We start from the raw sequence: 22,053 nt of genomic DNA on the forward strand, positions 1-22,053 counted from the left end.
GAAATCGGGGACAAATGGCACCCCAAAAAGCCCATGCAGAGCACATGGGACAGGAAGGCAAATTCCAGTACACCAGTCACCCTGTTAAAAATGTACTTTTACCGGGTCGCTTGTAAAATACTTTTGTGATGACGTTTGACCCAGAAGCAGTGCAGTAAGGAAAGCTTGCCATTTCTTTAAAAGGTCTGTGGGATCTGTAATTGTTTTTAAGAATAATTGAAATGGACTCGTAAGACCTTGCATCAGTTGTAAAGGGATCAATTGAAATTTTCTTAGATAATAATTACTGGTCAATGTGACCTGGCGACCTTTCACCTGGATACAGTACCAACAAGAAGGAAGTTCAGAAGGAAGTTGGCAGACACTGGAGAGCTACAAGCAGAAAAACTGGAGGGTGAAGGCGATCAGAGCACTGATGCCGACACAAAGAGAAAGCAGACAAAAATAGAAAGGAACATGGTATTCTCAAGGAAAAGAAACACTCACTGTCAGGAAGAGCTCAATTCTTCTGTTTGGCAGAAAAGGAGACTGGCTCCTGGAAACACTGTACAAGCTGGCTGAAATGATCTTAAAACCTAGAAAGTTATATGGATAGCTTGGAGATGCTCAAGAACTGGAGTGTTTTTCTAGAATTGGACAAACTGTGAACCTGGCTGTTATTGGTTGATCAGTTGATAAGGACCTCTGGAAAACTACATCATCAGGATTGTCATAACCCGCGGCAGAGAGGATTCATAGAAGTATATTTTGCTATTGATAATCGTACCCATGAAACTCAATGGTGAAAGCTGTTGTCAGATAAGACTCTTGAGCTATGCTGCATGAATAAAGAATGGCATGTTAGTAACTGTGTAGCTATGTTGCACCACATTATGCAGGGAGTGATGCAAATGCCTGTGCTTGCATAAGATGCATCTTTGAAGTGAAATTTACGTTTTTATTTAAAGTGTCATTTGTCTATTAATTCATGTGTAATTTGCATTGGTTCTGATTCATTAACAGCTACAAGTGGAATCTCCAGTAGTTTATTTAGAGTCATTCAGTAAATTTGGTTATTTTCATTTACCGTTTTCCTGCAGTAATTGTAACACTTTTATGATGACAACAGATAGTTGTTTCCAATTTGTAATTCTTTCTACAATTTCTTTTCACTAGGTATGGCTGAGAAGACGCAGTTACTAAAACTGAATGTGCCTGCAACATTTATGCTTGTGGCTTTGGACGAAGGCCCAGGACCACCTATCAAATACCAGTATGCTGAACTGGGCAAACTCTACGCTGTGGTGTCACAGTTAGTTCGTTGCTGTGATGTATCATCACGCATGCAGTCCTCAATTAATGGTAAGAAAGGTAGATCTTTAGAACCTTGATGTTCATGAGGGAAAGGGAAAAATGTTAATTTTGAAATTTGCACAAAATGTTCTGTGATGTGCATATTTGAAGCTGGTGTATGTTTAGCTTGTTACATTGTCCAGATTTGGATCATATTTGCTGTGTACTGCATTACTAAATTTGAGATGTATGCATCTCATACAAGCTATGAGTGACAGAATAAGTGGGATTTGGAATCACAGTTTAGGAACCCACCGTACAGTAGTAGAAATTGTGTACTGGTGGGATGAAAGATGGTACCTTCCAAGAGAAGGTTAATGTAAATTCAAATAGTTTCAGTTTGTCTTGCAGTGTATGTAAACATTATATATGAAATGAAAATCGATAGCAAAAAACTGATAACTTGCAGATATTGGATTGGAGATTTTTTTGGTGCTTGATAGATGCTACTGATAATGAAAAGATGAAAGAAGAGATTAAATCCCAAACATGTTGCAGTGACAACTGGTCTTGCAGAAACCCATTTCTTATTTTAGCTGGGCACAGAGCAGTTAGCCTCGTGTAGTTGTCTACCTGCAGTCCTTCCAACCCTTTGTTTTGAAGGAAAATGAGAGTATGGTTTTGGTGGGGAGATAAACTTCCTCCAGGAGGGAGTAATTGTCAAATTTGAAAGCTTACTAAATTATGTTATAGAAATGAAACTATTTTTGATTCTTTTCTGTCTTTAAAAATTTGTAATAAACAATGTTGTTTCTTTTTAGGAAATCCACCCTTATCAAATCCCTATGGTGATCCTAATTTGTCCCAACCTATAATGACCATCCAGCAGAGTGTGGCAGACATTCTGTTTGTACGAACTAGTTATGTGAAAAAGATTATTGAAGACTGCAGCAATTCTGAAGAAACCATCAAACTACTTCGCTTCTGTTGCTGGGAGAATCCACAATTCTCTTCCACTGTGCTCAGTGAGCTCCTCTGGCAGGTGTGGAAATGTTTTTTTGGGGGTTGCAGACTGGTGGGGAGAAAGAGGACTACTTAATCAAAACAGAACCAGTAAAGATATGAATTGCACAATCCTGCAGTTGCTGAAATTGTGAAATATGAGCACAAAATACTGAAAACATTCAACAGATCAGGCAGCATCATTGGGAAGCAGACGGCAGGGTGATTGTTTTAGGTCCAAAGCCCTTAGATACAGACACAATAGTGTTTGTTTTTGAAAATACCAACAATCAGATTTATAAATAGATGACAAGTAAACATCTTCAATATTTCCAAAATTGCCAAAATCGACAAAAATAGCTTACCAATTTTGCATAAAGGCAAATTTCTTATGCAGATCCAATAAAATTTTGAAATAAAAGCAAAAAGTGCTGGGATTACTCCGCAAGCCTGGTAGCACATGTGGAGAGAAGCTGGTTTAATGTTTCAGGTCTGTGACCATTGATCAAAACTGGAAAAAGTCTAAATGTAATAGGTCTTAAGCGAGTAAAAGAGGGGAGTGTAGGAAGAACAACAAAAGGGGATAGGCTGGAAGGCAGAAGAGATTAAATGATAGGATTTCATGGTGCGTGGCCAAAAGGAATGGTAATGGGATAAGTAAAGAAATAATACATGCCTAGAGGAGATGTGAATGGCAGGAATCCTGAGTAGCTGCCGTCTGAAAGGAAAGGAATTGAGTGGGAAGAAAAATGAAACAAAATGGGGGCAGTAAGTTTGTGTTGCGCTCCATTGGAACACTGCAGCAGGCCAAGGAAAGGACACCAAGGTCAGAATGGCAGCAAGGAAGAGAATTAGATTGACAGGCTACTGAATGTCACTGCTGAAGGGAAGGGGAAAATGTGTTTGGTGCTGGAGGTGGTGGAATGACGGAGGATGATCATTGAATAAGGAGGCTGGAGAAGTGGGAGGTGAGCACAAGGGAATCCATAATGTGATTCTACGAGGGAGTGGAAGGGATAGAAGCATTAGCATGTGAAATAGAATGGGGAAAGGGAAGACCTGTTGGAAGTGCTAATGTGGAAGATTGCATCATCCAAACAGCTGCAACGGGCACAGAAATTGGGAGAATAGAATAGAAAATCCTGACGTGTCTGAGAAATCAATAACTTCAACATGTGATCTTAAAATCAATCTCTCTTTCCCTATTGCAAATTTAAGTTCAGTTTAATTGTATTAATGGATACCAAATTTTTACCTTCCTACTTCTACTTTTCTCTGCTCTCCATCTGCTTTTGTTACCTCCTTGTTGACATATAGTTTCACAGGTCCCAGTTGTCGCCTTAAAAAACTCAAGATTGCCTTATTTGCTCCTCAACGGATAAAACTTCCATACCCAAACCACTTCTCTATTCAATGATTGCTTTCCTATGAGAACGGACAAGAGCGGGTGTTTGGGAGCTAAATCTATTCACTTGAGCAATCTTCATAAATACATTATTTCCTTATTACCAGGGCAATATGCAATGTGATTTAAGAGAGATATGGAATCATTTTGATCCATTTATTGTAGTGTGTCTGTCCACTTAAGACAAAATTACTTTTACACCTAAAGGACTTGTTTGATCATGTTCTGAAAACTAGCTTTAAGAATCCACATACCAGGAGTATCTGCCTTTTACAAATATTTTAATGGTGTTCCCATTGGTGTGAATCTTGCAACTTAAGGTTTAGGATAGGTTGTTTTTGAGGTAACCACAAACCAACACTTATTTTGTCAACATGGGACTTCATATTTAAAATATTAACTCAGTTAATATTTTAAATAATTACGTCAAATTTCTAATGTTTGGAAAGTGGCACTGCTTTTAGCCAATACAATGCTATACATGTTAGCAAAGTAGTTCTCTTCACTATACTTTGAAATCTTCAGTGATCTTTTGCTCTAATTTCGAAGTTTTCCAGCACCATTTCACTCATTCCTCTCTTGCCTCGCAAAGTTGGCACACTTTGTTGAGATATGAAGTGAATTTGACACTTCAAATGGTACAGAACAGTTTGAATTTGCATCCATGTATAAAATTTTCAACTTTGAACATGAGCAAGAAGCATCAGTTTCCTGCAGAAGGAATTCTGTTCTTTCACATTTATTCACTTCAAATACTAACCTCCAGGTTTGCCCCTTTTGACGTGGTTGATTTTAGTTCATCTCCATCTTAAATGGGCGAACTTGCATTCTGAAACTGTCCCTTGGTTCTAGATTCCCCAATGAGGAGAAACATCCTCTTAGCATCTACCCTGTCAAGCTGCCTCAGAATCTTCCAAAGAAGAGTTATTTTGGACTCAAGCGTTAACTCTGTTTTTCTCTCCACAGATGCAGCCAAACCTGCTGAGTTTTTCCAGCACTTTCTGTTTTTATTTCAGATCTCTGTAGTATTTGTTGTTTATTTTATCACCTCAGAATCTTCTATATTTCAGTAAGATTGCCTCTCAGTTTTCAAAACACCAATGAGTATAGGCCCATCTGCTCAATTTTTCCTCATTAGACAGCCTCATCATCCCACAAATCAATCCAATCAAACTTCTCTGAACTGTGTCCAATGGATATATATCCTTCCTTACATACAAGGGTCTTAAATCTTTGGAAACCATTTATAATACCCTGCACTATCTTGTTTGAATCAACAATTAACACATATTGGAAAGTGGATTTTGTAACCATTTGGGTTATATAGCTCTCACATTTGTGTGTATTTATTCCATTTTTGTTAACTTGAAGAATTTACAAATTTATGTTTAGATTTTGTGTTACAAAACAGTAATTTCACATGTTCAAGAAGTTGCAAGTGTAGCAACTGAGACAAAGGGTTTATTTATTGGTTGGCCAGCCATTGTGTTAAACTGAAGAAGCCATTTTGTGGAAATCATGATTCACTGTCTTGAGGCTAACACAACAAATCATAGGACTATCTCAGGCAGGCTTGTTCAACCTGTGGCCCGGCAGGCCATCTTATCTGGCCCGTGGACCCTATATTTAAAATGCTGGTAAGTGAATTAGAAGGTTCTGCGCATTTCTGTTCCCTCAATCACAGGCTGTTTTTCTCCTGCGTTTGCTGTTGATAGGATCAACAGTGAGCCTACCAGCAGCAAAGGTGGGACAGAACCAGTCTGTTTGAAGGAGCAGCTTCCTTCAGCCTGAGGCCTGAACAAATGGCGCCACGGCAGCAGGTTGTTGAGGGAGGGAAGTCTTCAGGGAGCGGGGGGAGAGTCAGAGCGACTACTGAGCAGGGAGAGAGGGGGGACCGGCGTGAGGAGGAGAGCAGCTGCTGGTAGGGTGGGGAGAGTGAGTGACTGCAGGTGAGGAGGAGGCGAGTGAGAGCAGCTGCAGGTGGAGGAGCAGTAAGAGTGGCTACAAATTGAGTGAGTGAGAGCGACTCACTTCAACTCTCAGGGTTTGCACTAACCCTCACCTTCACACACCACATTTGTACCAACTCACACAGTGGGTGAGGGTGAATGAGGAAGCATCATGAGACTGGGAGTGAGCAGGACAAACGCAGCTTGACACTCTCACTCAAATAGTAACCTTTATTAATTACTCTATTTTAAAGTTATCAATTTATTGCCCTGACATTGCTTTATTCTTGCTGAGCAGGTTGTTTCTTTTCCTCGTACCTCAACATTGTATTGAAATTCATGTTTAATGTTGCGCCAAACCTTTCCAAAATTTGCTCATCAGACCCTTGCATGAGAAAAAAAATTTGAAATATAGCCCCCCCAAGTGAAAAGTTTGAACAAGCCTGATCTAAGGCTTCAATTTGAGAATAGCCAGAGGTATTTCTTTAAGATGCAGACCCCCCCCCCAACTGCCCCCCACACACATTGGGCGTAGGAGATGTAGCTTGTTTTATACTTGGGACTAATCATTGGCAGACAACAGAATGGGGAAGAAGTCAGATAGAAAACCCTCTTACTTGTTAGAAACAGAAAAAATACATGGAAGCTTGGTGAATTTTTAAATAGGAGACTGAGATATGGCACTAGACCTGGAGGTGATGGTGATCAGTTTTAGCATCTGGAAAATGTCTAGCAAGAAAGGTATTGACAAAAACATGCAAGTCTGCCCACATATGGGAGAAGGTGTGCAGTTTATTATTTTCTTGTTTAGGAAAGAAATAGAATTGAGTGAACAAAGCAAAATCTGTTCATAACTTTTACTCTATATTCATTTGTTCATATTGGACCTTAAACCATCTCTACCAAGATTGGCAAGACATTCTTGGGCCTGTGTGCAAAAAATGCTATATCTGGCTCAGATCACAAGGTATGCTGTTAGATTCCTTTTGAATAATTTGGTATTGACAATATAAATACACCCCTGAATGTAAGTTTTACATTGTTTATGGGAATAACTATTGCACCTTTACCAGAGGGAATATCCAAAGCATATTTAACAGTTGCAAACTGATTTTAACAGCTGGTCCATCAAGGCATTAAATACCTTATATGTCATTAAAGCCATTTCTTTGAGTGTTGACCTGTGTGTGCTTCTGTATGATTAACCCCATTGAAGGTAAAAAGAACTCTACTCGCATAGTAGAATTATTAAATTTTCTGAGGAAAATCCAAAGCATTTCGTTCTGTTTAGACCTTCTGAAGTTCAATGTGTCAATGAATATGAATATGCATAGTCTCTGCTGTTTCTCTGCTGCTGTTCATACTGCACACATGCCGCCTCCCACCTTCTTTTGTCTCATCTGGCCAACATATCTTTCTGTTCCTTTCTCCCTCATTTATTTAGCTTCCTGTTAAATGCATTTCTGCTACTCACTTCACCTACTCCCAAGTGGTAGCAAATTCCATGTTCTAACTACTCTGAGTAAAATTCCTCCTGAATCCCTTACTGGATTTGTTGGTAATTATCTTGTATTTATGGCCACTGCTTTTTGTATCCCTCCACAAGTGGAAAATCTCTACATTCACCCTATCAAACGCCTTCCTAATTTTAAAAACCTCTATCAGGTCATCTCTCAGCCATCTCTTTTCTAGAAAAAAAAGTGTCCCAGCCTGTTCAATCTTTCCTGCATTCTGGTATCATCTTTACAGATCTGTTTTACAACTTCATCTGTGTCCTTAAATCATTTTTATAATATAGACATTGCGTATAGTAATATAGTAATTGAGTACAGTACTCTGTGTAATCTTAGCAAAGTTCCCCACATATCTGCTTTTCAATTCTGTTCCTCTAGAAATGAACTCGAATGCTTTGTTTGCCATTTTTATTCTTTAATGCCACATCTCAGTCTCCTATTTAAAAATTCACCAAGTGTCCATGTATTTCTTTTCTGTTTACAGCTAAGAGGGTTTTCCATCTGAGATCTTCCCTATTCTGTGCTCTGCCAGTGATTAGTCTCAAGTATGAAACAAACTATTTTTCCTACACCCATGGTCTGCATCTTAAAGAAACACCTCTGGCTATTCTGAATTCTTAGATGGTTATGTGATTTGCTGTGTTCGCCTGAAGACATTGAATTGTGATTTCCACAAAATGGTTTCTTCAGTTTTACACTGTCTGGCCAACCAATAAATAAACCCTTAGTCTCTGTTGCTACAGCCTGCATCATCTTGAACTTGTGAAGTTACTGTTTTATAACACAATTTAAGAATGAACAAATATAATCCCTGCTTTGATTCAGTTGGATTTATTAATTTTGACTGATATTGCATTTTACTCAGAAGTTCACAAGTTTTAAAATCAAGGTGAGAGGGTACTTCAAAAGGATAAAAGGATTGTCTTGAACTTGAGGTATATGTGGCCACTTGATTGAAACAACTGCTCCACATTTAATATTTTCATTCCCAGGTGGCATATTCTTATACTTATGAACTTAGGCCTTACTTGGATCTTCTACTGCAAATCTTGCTTATAGAAGACTCTTGGCAAACCCACAGGTGAGTGCCCCTTTCATTGTATAATGAGGCTGAGACATTATTCAGCAAAGTGCCATAAAATAAATGGTTTGAAATTTTGTGGGTTGGAAAAATAACAGTTATAATTGAGTACACAATAGCTAAATAAAAGTTTAATTTCGTTCTTCCTCCTTTTTCGTCTGCTCTCTCTGCCACAACCCCCCACCCCAACCAACATTTTTCATCTCTGATGAAGGCATTGGGTCTTAATGAAAGACAGTTACTCAGACGGTCGCTGGCCTTTGTTGCCTCACCAAAATGTACTCTTCATGTGTGAACTTTGGCTGAGTTTTTTGACTATAGGGTTGGACCATCATGGCCAAACTCTAACATTGACCTCATACAAAGTAATGCACTTGGGCTGGCATAGATCACTGGAATTGTGATCAGGAGTTGGAACTCTAGCTGGCTTAGATTTCTCCTTCAAGGCGCAGGGATAATGACCATTAAAGTGTGGCTACTGTTGGCCAGGGTAAGCTAGGCTGCTTTGTCACAGAACAGGGATTTTTACTCTGGTACAGGTGCATATTACCTTTACCAAATGCACTATTAGAGAGCACTAGGAGTCAGTTTGTGTTTAAGCATGAGAATGAGATACACCTACATGCATTCAGATTTTCCGAGCCACATTGTATTTGTAATGATTATTGTAATCAAGTATGCAATTAATCATTTTGGAAAAATTATTCAGCAAAGTGCCATAAAATATATGTTATGAAATTTTGTGGGTTGGCAAAACAACAGTTGTATGCTGGTTGATGAAGCCTCTGTATAAAGCAGTTTAATTTGCTTATCCATATACTTCAGCCAAACAGGTTGTTCATGTTGAATTGTCAACTGTAATGTTACTGTATCCAGCATTTGCTGGATATTTGTACCATTTTAGCAGCAAAAGGTATCTGCCTGACATTTTCTGAGTCGTTTAGCTGTTAGGTTTTTGTTTACCTGAAAACTCCTATCACTTTCAAGTTTACTTAAATCTTTTAACAACAAATCATGACTTAATGCTAAGGGGTCTGCTTAAAATAACTAGATCTCACCTGTTAATCCATAATTCATAAGGCTAATTCTTCTGTGTGTATCTTGAGAGCACGTAACAATAAATTGGAAAAATTTGAATCTTGTGCAGATTGTTGTTGTAGCTATATTTGGAAAGTTGTGTGTTTTGGGCACCATATTGGTGTGTTGAAGGTGGGTCGGAGGAAAGTGATATGGACCTAAGGTTGTGAATTAGAGAAAACACTGAGGGTACCTAATCTCTGGGAGGCATTATTAATGTAGATGTGAGCAGATTTCTCTATCTTGAAATATAAACATGAAAGAAGAGGGCATAAATATAAAATTATTTGTGTTGTGAGGACATTATTTTCCCATGAAGTTCTATGTATTAGATTGAACTAAAGTATTTACTGCTGAGTCAGTTGCCAAATGGTGCAGAGCATGTTAATTATCTACTCGTATATTGTACCACAGGATGGTAGGCTAAACGTTTGCATTATCACTTACCATTCAGTCAGGTTTATATCTTGGACTGTGTGTGAAGGTACCAATTAATGAGAAGTCCCCTCCTTGGGGAAAAATGCATGCAAAAAATTACCTTTAGTGCTCCGCCACATCTCTGATCATTGATATATTGCGGATCCTTCAGGTCTTACTATGTTCTTGTCTGCTTTATTAAGGGCAGGGACCTGAAATAATGAGTTGAAGGACATAGGTATGTGTTTGAGTGCCTCTAACATCCCAAGTCTCCAATAAAATACTAAAATTTGATTTGTAAAATGTATCTTTTCCTACAGGATTCATAATGCCCTGAAAGGTATTCCTGACGACAGAGACGGGCTGTTTGACACCATCCAGCGTTCTAAAAACCACTATCAGAAGAGAGCATACCAGTGTATTAAGTGCATGGTTGCTCTCTTCAGCTCATGTCCTGTAGCCTACCAGATCCTCCAGGTAAACATTTTTTTTATATATAAATAAGATGCAAAGAGCAACCACAAGCCTCCTTGAGAGTTTGGCTCAACTTTTGTGCTCAGTTTTGCCCTAATTGGTCACCTTGTCTCCTGCAACCAATTCAGCCCCATGTATGAATTGCCATGTTCTTTATCGAAGGGAAATTCCTATTTGCTGAGCGGTTTGCAAGATAAAATTCATCAGTGTTGTGAAGTCACATTGAACTTTCCAGAGGGATTTAATCTACATCACAAATATAGAATTATTGACCATTTGGGTTTCTGTAAAGTGTTACGTTTTTGGATGAGAAGATCATTTGACCTAATAAGCCTTGCCTATTGGTGATGGCTATCAAATCTGATTTTCAAAATGGCAAAAAGTTGCTTAATTTTAGTATGTTGCACCATCAAAGGAAAATAGCTAGGGGTTGGCTGAGGATACCTTCAAAGAACAAAATGAATCTCGCTCTAATTTTTTTGGAAAAGTCTCAATTGTCTTTCAGAGTGCAAAACCTTGCTCTTTGTTGGGCCATGCTTGTCAAATTGTAGGGAGCACCCCTAAGCAATTTTATTGAAAGCAACCTAACTGACCTGACTGCACCTAACTGACCTGAGAGCCACTTTGAAACTGATTTATAAAAAGACTACAAACAAGAAGAACATTTGAAGTTATTTGCTTGTCTGATTTCAGCAGTTACTCCAGATTGAATGGCGTCACATAATTTATGCCACGAGTGGCCTCATGGATAAATATTTTTTTAAAGCTGAGAAAATTAAAATGAAATTACCATTCACTTAATTTTCTTCAAAGAATTCTCATTTTTTATTTCCACACGCAAGGTGCCTACTTTTTTTCCTTCTCTTTAAGTTATTATGCTCAAAAGAGTGTGCAGTTATTCGAGAGAACTTTTCTCTGTAGAACCAGGACAATGCAATTTTTAAAATTAGAGCTGCAAATTGTTTTTATTGTTGAAGAGAGAGAGACATGTTGCCAAAACTTTTCATCTTGCACTCATCAGGACATGCAAGAATGCCAAATTTCAAATGATCACAATAATATATACTGCAAGAGAAAAGGTTGCTGATTGGTTTACAAGTTGACTGTAGCCAAGCCCTTGCGATGGAGAAAGCAACAGTGAACTATAGGCTCCCACGCTCCTGGGTAATTCAAAAAAAGGTGCAAGGCTTAAGTATATTCCTTTTGTTTGGAGAAAGCGTGTTCCTGCCTATGAATGTATATTGTTTCTAGCGAGCATAACTGAGCCAAGCTACGAGCTCAACTGATTTTTAAAAATTGGTTGTTAGTGTGGCTATTCACACACTCAGCATTGTTCAGCAAGTGCTGCTCAATCGTAGAATCAAATCCAACAGTAGACGTTTTGGTTTTTGCAAGCGCGGGATGGTTGAGTACATTCTGTATTCTGTCTATTGCAAACAGCCTCAGGAACTGCTATTTAATTTAATCAGCCAGTTGCTGGGACATGAAGCCTATGTACCTGGCATCGCACCTACCCTGAAATTCCTACACGATGCCCCCAATGTGTGGTAGATAGAATTTGTTTTGGACTGATGGCAGAATCCTGTGGTGGAAAATACCAACTGAGCAGCCACTGCATAATAGCAGCATGAAAAGGCTAGCTTAACCTATTACACAAATTTTTGAGATACTTTGCCCTTCCAGGGTAATTTGAGGTATATCAAACACTTCTCAGGTCCAAAAGTGGCAGCCTTTGGCCCATTTGCAAGGCTGCCACTTTTGGACTTGAGAAGTGTCTGATCTACCTCAAATTATCCTGGCAAGGCAAAGTATTTCAAAAATTTAGCAACAAGCCGTTTCACACCTCTAGTATGCAGTGGGCACGAGTAGTATTTTTCACTAACAGAATGCTGCCGTCAATCCAAAAAACATTATGCCTACCATACAGTTGAGCAACATTGTGTATAAATTTCAGTGCAGGTGCGATGCCAGGTACATAGACCCTTGATTCCATCAGCCAATTGTTGAGATGAAACAGCATGCTTCTTTAGTTGTTTGCACTAGACAGCGTACAGACTGCACACAACCAACGTGCATTTACAAATTGCAAAACATCTGCTGTTAGATGTGATTCCATGCTTGGGCAGCACTTGCCAAACAATCCTCTGAGTCTGCTATTAGCTACAGTAATAGCCAATTTAAATATTGCTCTAAGAAAGAGACATGCTGTTGAAGCTTGGCAGTTATCTGTACCCTGGTGCATGCTGCACGGCAACGTGTCTGCTAATCAGAGACCACTTGCCAACCAATCAGCACCTTCTCATGCCGTATAAATTGTTGTGATTGTTTGAAATTTGGTATTCTTGCATTTGTCCAGGTGAGTCCAAGACGAAAAGTTTCAATAGCATGTTTCTCTTTTCAGCAATACTCAAGTTCTGTACTACCATGTAACAATTTGAGATTATCAGTTGAGCTTGTAACGTGGCTCATTCATGCTTGCTAGAAACAACCGTTCTCTGCAAACAAAAGGAATATGCTCAAAACTTGTGCTTTCTTTGAATTACCTGGGAGCTTGGGATGCCCATAATTCCCCATTGCTTTTTCCATGGCAATGCCTCAGTGAATCACAGTCAGCTTGCCAACCAGTCAGCACCCTTTTCTCCTGCAGTATAAATTGGTGTGATTGCCTGAAATTTGGCATTCTTGTGTTTGGTTCTGATGAGTGCAAGATGAGAAGCTTTGGCAACATGTTCCCCTTTTCAGCAATTTGAAGTTCTGTACTACCAAGTGATAAATTTGCGCCTTGCATTCCATATGCTCCATCCTAATATCCTTTCCTAAAAACGTTAACTTGTAAGGGTTTCTTGAGCCAGAGCATTGCCATTGCTGTTTACCAAGTGGCCATTGTCCGTGTGTGTAATTGCCAAGTTGCTCCACTGTGAGTTGTATCACAACTAAGCCTCAGTCTATCCTGATTTAACATCTGTACGTTTGAAATTTTTTTACGCCAGAGGGCAGTTGATCTTTGAGCCAGTGTCAAATAGCGTGGAGGCTATCACTCAGCCTTGTTTGACCCTGGTCCAGATTTTGAAAGCATCTGTTTCAGATCATACATTCAAGATAGTTGCAGCCATATCATCATAAAGTAATTGCAGAATTGTGAAGAAGTTTCTTGGATATCCAAATCTTTGATTACTGCAGATCGAGATTAACTGGCCTGAGATATTTCATCTGAAAACAGGAAGAGTTCCTGAACTGCTAAGGAAATACGATAGGGAATTTCGAGATGCATTAGGGAAGTTAAAAGGCGTGCAGACCAAGATATATGTGGATCCTCAGGCGACACCATGTTTCTTTTAAGGCTAGATCTGTGCCTTATGCAGAATTGCCAGTTAAAAAAGCTGGGCATCATCCAACCTATCCAATTCTCAGAATGGGCAACGCCCATAGTTTTAGTGGTTAAGCTTGACCAAACCATATGCATTTCTGGGGACTATAAATTCACCGTAAATGGAAGGCAGCAAAACTAGACAAGTACCCCATCCTAAGGATAGACGACTTACATGCAAATCTGGCTGGAGGTAAGTCCTATACAAAATTGGATATGAGCCACATCTACCAATAGTTATGACTGGATAGCACGTTGAGCAAATACGTGACTATTAACACACACAAGAGTCGTCTTCAGTATACTCACCTACCCTTTGGAGTATCGTCTACATGCACTATCTTCCAGAGAACAATGGAGAGTCTTTTGCAAGGACTTCCTTGATTGGTAGTATACCTAGATGATGTTCTGATCACTGAGATCGAACACTTGGCCAACCTGGAGGAGGTACTGAGAAGGCTCGTGGAAGCCAGTGTGTGGTTAAAGAAGGAAAATTTACATTTCAAGCACCAGAAGTTATTTCTCTGGGTCACAGAGTTGGACGCCATAGGTTTGCATCTGGTAGAAGAGAAAGTTCGAGCAATAAAAGATGCACCCTTGCCATCCAATGTAACCGAACTCAAGTCTCTCCTGGGTATGATCAACTACTATAGCCGCTTTTTGCCTAACTTGCATCATTACACTTGTTGAAGAAGAATCACCATTGGTCGTAGAATTCACAACAACCTTTATGAAAGTAAAGAAACTGTTGCATTCGTCGTGTTTACGACCCATCGAAAGAGTTGGTATTAGCATCTAATGACTCTTCTTATGATGTAGGAGCTGTGTATCACATAGGCCTTTCTGATCCATTTTCCATTCTATTGGCTATGTCTCGAGAACCCTCGCCACAACTGAGAAGTAAAGGTTTATCAGTGGTATTCGGAGTGAAGAAATTCCACCAATACCTACCTGGATGACCATTGTCAGACCATAAGCCATTAAAGGGTTTATTCACTGAGGATAACGCCATTCTGCCAATAGCATCAGCAAGAATACAATGTTGGTCTCTGATATTACCTGCATATGAGTATACTTTTATGCACCGTCCTGGCTTACACATTGCAGGTGTGGATGCACTTAGTCGTCTCCCATTACCAGATAACATTGTACATGCAACTGCTTCACAAGAAGTTGTGCTGTTACTGAATTTCTTGGATCCTTTCCCTGTGTGCGCGAAGCAAATTAGAAGTTGGACAAACAGAGTTAATGTTTTGAGTCTGCATGACTTCAGAGCTCACATTTCAAATTGTGCAGACTTAAGCATTAACTCTTGTTTCCCTCCCAACAGATGCTGTCAGACGTGCTGAGTTTTTCCAGCATTTTCTGTTCTTATTTCATATTTCTAGCATCCGCAGTATTTTGCTTTTAACTTAAGATTTGAGACCATTTCATGCCAGAAACAGAGTTAAGCTGTCAAGGTGGAATTTTGTTGTGGGGATCAAGTGTTGTCATCCCATCACAAGGTAGAGAACCACTCTTGACAGAGCTTCACAGTGCACATCCAGGCATATCAAAGATGAAAATGCTTACGCAAAGCTATGTCTGGTGGCCAGACATTCTCAGTGACATTGAGAGCATGATCAAGCACTGTCTCCATTGTCAGCAACAACAGAAGTTGCCTGCATCCATTGGAAGGACCTGGTCGACCCTGTGTTAGATTACATATCGATTATATAGGACCATTCCTTGGCACCGTGCTTTTGTTCATTATAGATGCACGTTCTGAATGGATGGGTGTATACAAAGTCAAACCACCAACATCGAGAAGCTGCGTCATTGTTTTAGCATATGTGGCCTACCTGTAATCGTCATTTCTGATAATGGTCTAGCCTTTACCAATTTCTGAGTTTCAGAAATTCATGAATCTGAGTGGAATCAGGCATATTAAAACAACCCCTTACCATCCCTCATCGAGAGAACTGTACACTCTCTCAAATCTGGCATGAAAAGGTTATCAGAAGGTACTCTAGAATCTCGACTTTCCTGCTTCTCAGTTATCGTACAGTGCCACTTCGACTACGGGTTCAACACCGACTGAATTATTGATGAAATGCCGCCTACATACATGGCTAAGCCTGGTGTTTAAAAACTTAAGAGGGGAAGGTAGAGTGGAATCAGTGTAATCAAAAATTGAACCATGATATACAAAGCAAAGCTCGCACATTCACTAAGTGACGTGGTATTTGTGTGAAGTTTCGCAAGTTGACCATGTTGGTTTCCTGGAATCATTACCTCGGAGACTGGTCCATTATCTTTCCAAGTACAAGTGGAAGATTGATCTATGTGCTTATGAATTATTATTCTTCTTGCGAGAGAGACATTCCAAAAACCAACTATCCTACTTGTTAACATCAAACCATCAATTCCTGAGGTGACAGATCGACCTAGAATAGACATGCCCAAAGTCTCTGTGGAGTTGCCAAAGCCAGAACTGCCACTTTCTAATGATGTCTCGTGCTGCAGTTCCAAATCCTGTTGATCCTTTTGAGGAACCTCAAGTGGTAGAGCCAAGCCACTCTAGCTGTATAAAGAGAGCACCTCAGAGACTCGATCTTTAATCACCTGAAGTTGTATATATGTGCACGTTGTCAGATATTCAAATGTTCCCTGTAAATAGAAATTATAAAAAACTAAAGGGTGAGGAAATATAGTAACTGAAGGTATAGCCCCTCCTGTTGTCTGTCATGTGATGTTCTGGGAGGCTCTGACCAATGAACCCTAAGCACAAGCAATCCGGAGGGGATGGGACTTCCTGATGAGACTCCTGATCGAGCATGAAGTATCTGACAAACCCTCTGTAATAAAGTTTATCTGTTTCTTGTTGAAACTTGTCCATTCTGTTGAGTTATTACGAATATTGAATCAGGAAGTTATATGGGGTAATCATGAAAGAGAACTGTATTTTCTCTGTTTAAGTCTGCACCCCACTTCCACCGTGTAGGAAATCTAAAGCTAATATTGGTGCCTTTCTATGGCTAGTTATTGCAGAACAAACTGATGATTAAACCTTGAATTTTTATGAATTATGTGGATAAGTGTAGTATTTAATGATGAACATACTGAGTTGTTCGAGAGCACTGGTTGACCTGCTTTGCCCTTTCTTCCTAGTCAGGGGACAAGTTACAGCTCTGCTGCTCAGGAAAAATCTTAACTGCGTATAGACAGATCAAGTGCTGCCCTTTATTAGACTAAATGGCGCAGTGTTGTACCATGTTGTCAGGCAGAATCTAACAAGAAAGAAGTGCATTTACAATAGTGTCTTTCATCAATTCAGCATCCCAAAGTGCTTTATAACCAATGAAACACTTATGAATTAAAGACACTGTTGTGGAATATCTGATTCAGTTTAAAATATACATTTATTGCAATCATTATGCAGAGTAATGGAGACCTGAAAAGGAAATGGACTTGGGCAGTGGAGTGGCTTGGAGAAGAACTGGAACGTAGGCCATATCCTGGAAATCCGCAGTACACCTATAACAACTGGTCACCCCCTGTACAGAGCAATGAAACATCAAATGGTTACTTCCTGGAGAGGTCGCACAGTGCCAGGATGACTCTCGCAAAAGCATGTGAGCTATGTCCAGAAGAGGTAAGAAATTGAGAAATTTCTATCTTCAATACTTAAATTTGCCCTGCAACTACATTTTAAACATGCAGAAGCACACTAAGTTAGTACTGCACCTCACACTCGACTCTCCGCCTGCCCTTCCCTCTCCTCTCTGTCTCACTTCCCACCTCCTCTCTGCCTCCCATTCCCCCCTTCTCTCCGCTTCCCTTTTTCCTGCCTCCCTCTCTCCCCTGCTCTCCACCTCCTGCTTTATTTGCTTCTCTGCCTCCCCTTGCACCTGCCCTCTGGCTTCCCTACCCAGTTCTCTTTTCCCTCCCTCCCCTTCTCCTGCCCTCCCAACAACCATGCTTAAACCCCATCCCTTCCAAAAGGTTTATATTCTATTCTCCATCTTGTTGAGCATCTAACTTGCACCATAAAATATACTTAAACATCTTCCTGTGCATGTTCCTTGCTTAATCAATATATTGACATTTTAGGAGCCAGATGATCAAGATGCACCAGATGATCATGATTCTTCCCCACCAGAAGATGCTCCTTTATACCCTCATTCACCAAACTCTCAGTATCAACAGGTAAGCCTTCTATCTTAAACAACCCTATTCTCCCCTGCTTCTGCTTGCTAAAAAAATGTAATTTTGCTATGCATTAAGTATGTGGGGAAACTTTGAGTTTGCTAAATAAAAATAGGCACAGTGCAATCTTTAAAGTTCCGTGTAAAACAACATTATAGCTATTTAGCACTTTAGTGTCTTTAAATAAGAATTTGGCAACTTGAACAATTTGAAATACTGTTTTGAAAACGCATTTGAGATACTTTGCAAATCTTAATTTACTTGTTATTGCATCTAACAACATAACTAGTACATAACTTCTGTTCACCAGCTATCAGGGCAAGAAAATAGTCATTTCTCATTATTTAAAAGCATATTTTCACATTCAGGTAAATAGGTATGCACCAAGTAGCATTTAATTTTTAATTTTCATTTTTACTTTTGTAGTAACCATCTTTTATTGAAATCAACAGTGCACCATGGTTACATTATTCCACGAATGTAGATATGTATTTGAGAACTAATTTGTCACCTCCTGAAATTATTCATCAGTTACTTTTTTTGTGTCAGTTGAAGTGATAAATTGCAACTTGGGTTAAAGCCCCCATAAGACTCAAACTTCAGCGTTTGTGTACATCTCATCTAGCTCTGCTTTTTGAACAATTTGTGTTGCTTTCTTGCAGCAGCACCACTTTGTTTTTGCTCGCTGGCAGAGTCCTGCTGATACAGAACACAGCCAAGTGATTTAAGTACACAAACTGTAGTCATCAAATTATTTCCACTGTGAAAACTTCATTTTATTCCTCTCCACTTCCCTTTTTGAGCGTTCTTGATGCAAACCCCAACCTTTTTAAATCATTAGTCCCCAGACCACCACCTGCCACTGTTCAATAAATAGGAATTGTAAGAGTGACTGCTCTGGTATACCACGTTTTGAAGAAAGCATTTGGCTTGCATTTGCCATTTTCATTCCATGGTGCTGTTGGATTGGAAATTAAACATTCTGCCCTGACAGTCTGTTGGTGCTCCAATTATTTTGTTTTGGTCTACTTCATGTTTTTGAAAAATGGAGAGACTTGTTCAAATCATACCTCTACTGCTAAAGAGAAAAGTGACAATGGAACTGGAACTTAAAACAGTATTTTCTGTTTAACACTGATTTTTGATAGCTACGAGGGAGGGGAGCACTTATTCAAAGTGACAAATCCTACCATTAGCATTTAATCATTTAACCATACCTTTTTAATAAATATTTGTCATTATATTTCACAAATTAAAATTGGATTTAGTCTTTCAAATTATTCATTGTTAACCATCCTGATGCATATCTAGTGGATACAACTTTTTTGCTACATACAATTGCTTGGCTGACAACGACGTAAAGTCATCTTTGATTGCTTTGAAAAGCCTCCTTATGGCTTGCTCAAAGGATTACTGGTCATGGCCTGTGTACAGGTTGCCTGTCTATCATTTCAACATTGTCTGTTGCAGAGACCCCAATTTGTAGAAAGATTATTGAAAATATGAGCATTCTGGAAACATTTATAGCCATCCCAGTAATGGCTGGCTGAGTTTGATTAAATCTGTACAGCAATTGAAAGTGTATTATCCCTGATGGGAATGATTTGGTTTCATTCTTTGTGGCATCTTTACCTCTTGAGATATTGGAAAGCCCTATTACCTTTATTCATATAAAAATAAAATCCTGTATCATGCATTTTTTTCTCTGAAGCTACCATGGTTGAAGGAAGCCAAGTTTCTCCTTTACTAATGCAAATTGCATTTATATAGCCCCTTCAACATAAAAAAAGTTCCAGAGCATTTCAGAGAGACATAGCAAGTCCAGCTGATAATTGGACTAGGGCACACAGGTGTCATTCATGCTTGGTTTGAAGTCATAGGCCCTGATTTCACAATATTAATGACAGTAAAACTGGTCCCCATCATTGCTCCTCTGAAACTGACAGCAATTCTGGAGTCCGCACATACACAGTTGAAACAAAAATGCACAAGTTTCTGTCAGTGATTCTATGCTTTTCCATAGGGTGCACTGTTGAAGATCCGCAAACGACAAACAATTAAAAATCGCTGAATTTCTCTTTTTTAAATTGTAATGACACAGTTAAAAGTCACCCAAAAAGGTGAGCCTTGTTAATGAGGCGTAACTGGGTTTTGAAACATCATACCAAGTCACAGCTACTTTTGAAAAACATCCAGCCCTGGAAAACAATTTATTTGAGTAGTGTCGAATTTTTCCATTATGATTCATAGATTTTTAATACATTCTCTTTCGAGTCTTTAAAAAATGTATTTAACCAAAGGCTAATTAGTACATTTTATTAAAATAAAATGCCTTAAAATACTCAACAGATCCAGAAGCATCTGTGCTGAGAGAAGTAGAGTTAACAATTCAGGTCGATGACATTTTATCAAAACTGCAGTTTACATCCTGCTTTGCTGCCAGAATTTTACTATGTGATTGGTTGCTCACACTACTTAATGGTATCACTGTTACTGAATGCATGAAGATCCCCTTTGACTTTGTGCCATATTCAAATTAATGTTGGGAAATTCAAGCCACAGAGATTGCTAGATTTTTGTGGGCAGCTTTCTTAGAGGTCAACGGCAAGAATCATCACTACAAAACCTGGGCAATTACTTTTCATTTTTTGGTATTCCCGCTAACAACCAATGTTCATTTTCTTTTGTAATATAAATGTCTTCCAAAACTTTGCACTAATTATGCCCACCAGCCACTGGTGGTAGTGTAATGCCTCATCTGGGAGGAGGGTGTAATTAATTACATGAAAATGTATGAACTATTTCCACCCTAAATGTGGGCATTGGGATTTATAACAGAAAAAGCTGATGGGAAGTGCACTTTGAGGCAAAATTTTTAATAGATTCCAACAGCATCTACTTGCATTTGAATAGCACCTTTTTTAAAATCATTCACTGAATGTGGGCGTTGCTGGCTAGGCTGTTCGTAATTGTCCTTGAGAAGGTGGTGGTGTGCTGCTGCCTTGAACCGCTGCAGTTCATGTGGTGTAGGTACACCCATGGTGCTGTTAGGGAGGGAGTTCCAGGATTTTGACCCAGCAACGATGAAGGAATGAGTGATGATGGATAGTATTGCAGTGATGGAAATAGGTGGCATTTCAAGATGGAGAGGATATGGGATCGATAGCTCAGCCATATACAACACAGTTTGCGACACAGGGCAGGATTGTGAGCCTCTGCAATTGTCCAACAGGTTTGAGATTCTCTCAGCTTTTTTGGATGAGAGTAGGGGGCTGCAGGGTGGATGAGCAAACTGACTATGGCACTGTGGTACATTTTGGGGGATGATAAACAGACTCTTGACAGGAAGGGACAGAGAGTACAATTCTAAGAGTAATTCAGCAGATAAGGCTAAACACTACAAAAATAATAAAAGGACAAAACTAAAGGCTCTGTATCTAAATGTGCGTAGCATTCGAAATAAGACAGATGAATTGATAGCGCAAATAGAAATAAATAAGTATGATTTGATAGCCAATACAGAGATATGGTTACAGGACGACCTAGATTGGGACGTGAATGTTGAAGGGTATGTGACATTTAAGAAGTGTAGGAAGTTAGAAAAAGGTTGAGGGTGGCTTTGTTAATTAATGATGGTGTTATCACATTAGAGAGGGATGACCTAAGTTCAGGAAACCAGATTGTATAAGTGGTTTGGGTTGAGATGAGGAATGATGAAGGCAAGAAGTCACTTGTTGGATCAGCGTTCAGGCCTCCTAATTGTAACTACACAGTAGGACAGAGTATAAAAGAAGAGGTAGAGGCAAAATACTGCAGATGCTGAAAATCTAAAATAAAAATGGAAAAACTCAGGTCTGACAGCATCTGTGGAGAGAAAGACTGAGTTAACGTTTTACGGGCTCAAAACGTTAACTCTGTCTTTCTCTCCACAGATGCTGTCAGACCTGCTGAGTTTTTCCAGCATTTTTTCTTTTTGATATAAAAGAAAAGGTAAAGGGAGCTTGCCAGAAAGGTGCAGCAATTATCATGGCGGATTTTAATCTACATATAGACAGGAAAAATCAGATGGGTGAAGGTAGCGTAGGTAAGTTCATAGTGTTTTCAGGATAGCTTCTTAGAACAGCACATTCTATAACCAACCAGAGAGCAGGCTATACTTGACCTGGTATTGAGCAACGCGATAGGATTAATTGATAACCTCCTAGTGAAGGCACCCCTAGGTTGCAGCCATCATATTATAATTGAATTTTATATTCATTTTGCGGGAGAAACGAGTGTGTCCAAGATTAGTATTTTAAACTTAAATA

General features: G+C 39.3%; 1 protein-coding gene across 3 annotated transcripts in view; it reads left to right on the plus strand.

Moving 5' to 3' along the window:
- The window catches only part of usp9 (ubiquitin specific peptidase 9), a 353,775-nt gene that overhangs the window by 322,615 nt on the left and 9,107 nt on the right, over nt 1–22,053 (plus strand). For 2 of the 3 annotated variants that reach the window (XM_041210976.1, XM_041210975.1), the window contains 6 exons: nt 1,156–1,341; nt 2,094–2,314; nt 8,135–8,223; nt 10,038–10,194; nt 16,980–17,192; nt 17,651–17,746. In XM_041210976.1, the coding sequence (XP_041066910.1) occupies nt 1,156–1,341; nt 2,094–2,314; nt 8,135–8,223; nt 10,038–10,194; nt 16,980–17,192; nt 17,651–17,746 (962 nt within the window). Of the gene's footprint in view, nt 1–1,155; nt 1,342–2,093; nt 2,315–8,134; nt 8,224–10,037; nt 10,195–16,979; nt 17,193–17,650; nt 17,747–22,053 lie in introns of those variants that run through there. The other variant, XM_041210979.1, reaches the window with a different exon arrangement.

Source organism: Carcharodon carcharias, chromosome 18 (genome assembly GCF_017639515.1).
Source record: "Carcharodon carcharias isolate sCarCar2 chromosome 18, sCarCar2.pri, whole genome shotgun sequence".
In the NCBI taxonomy this organism is placed as follows: Eukaryota; Metazoa; Chordata; class Chondrichthyes; order Lamniformes; family Lamnidae; genus Carcharodon; species Carcharodon carcharias.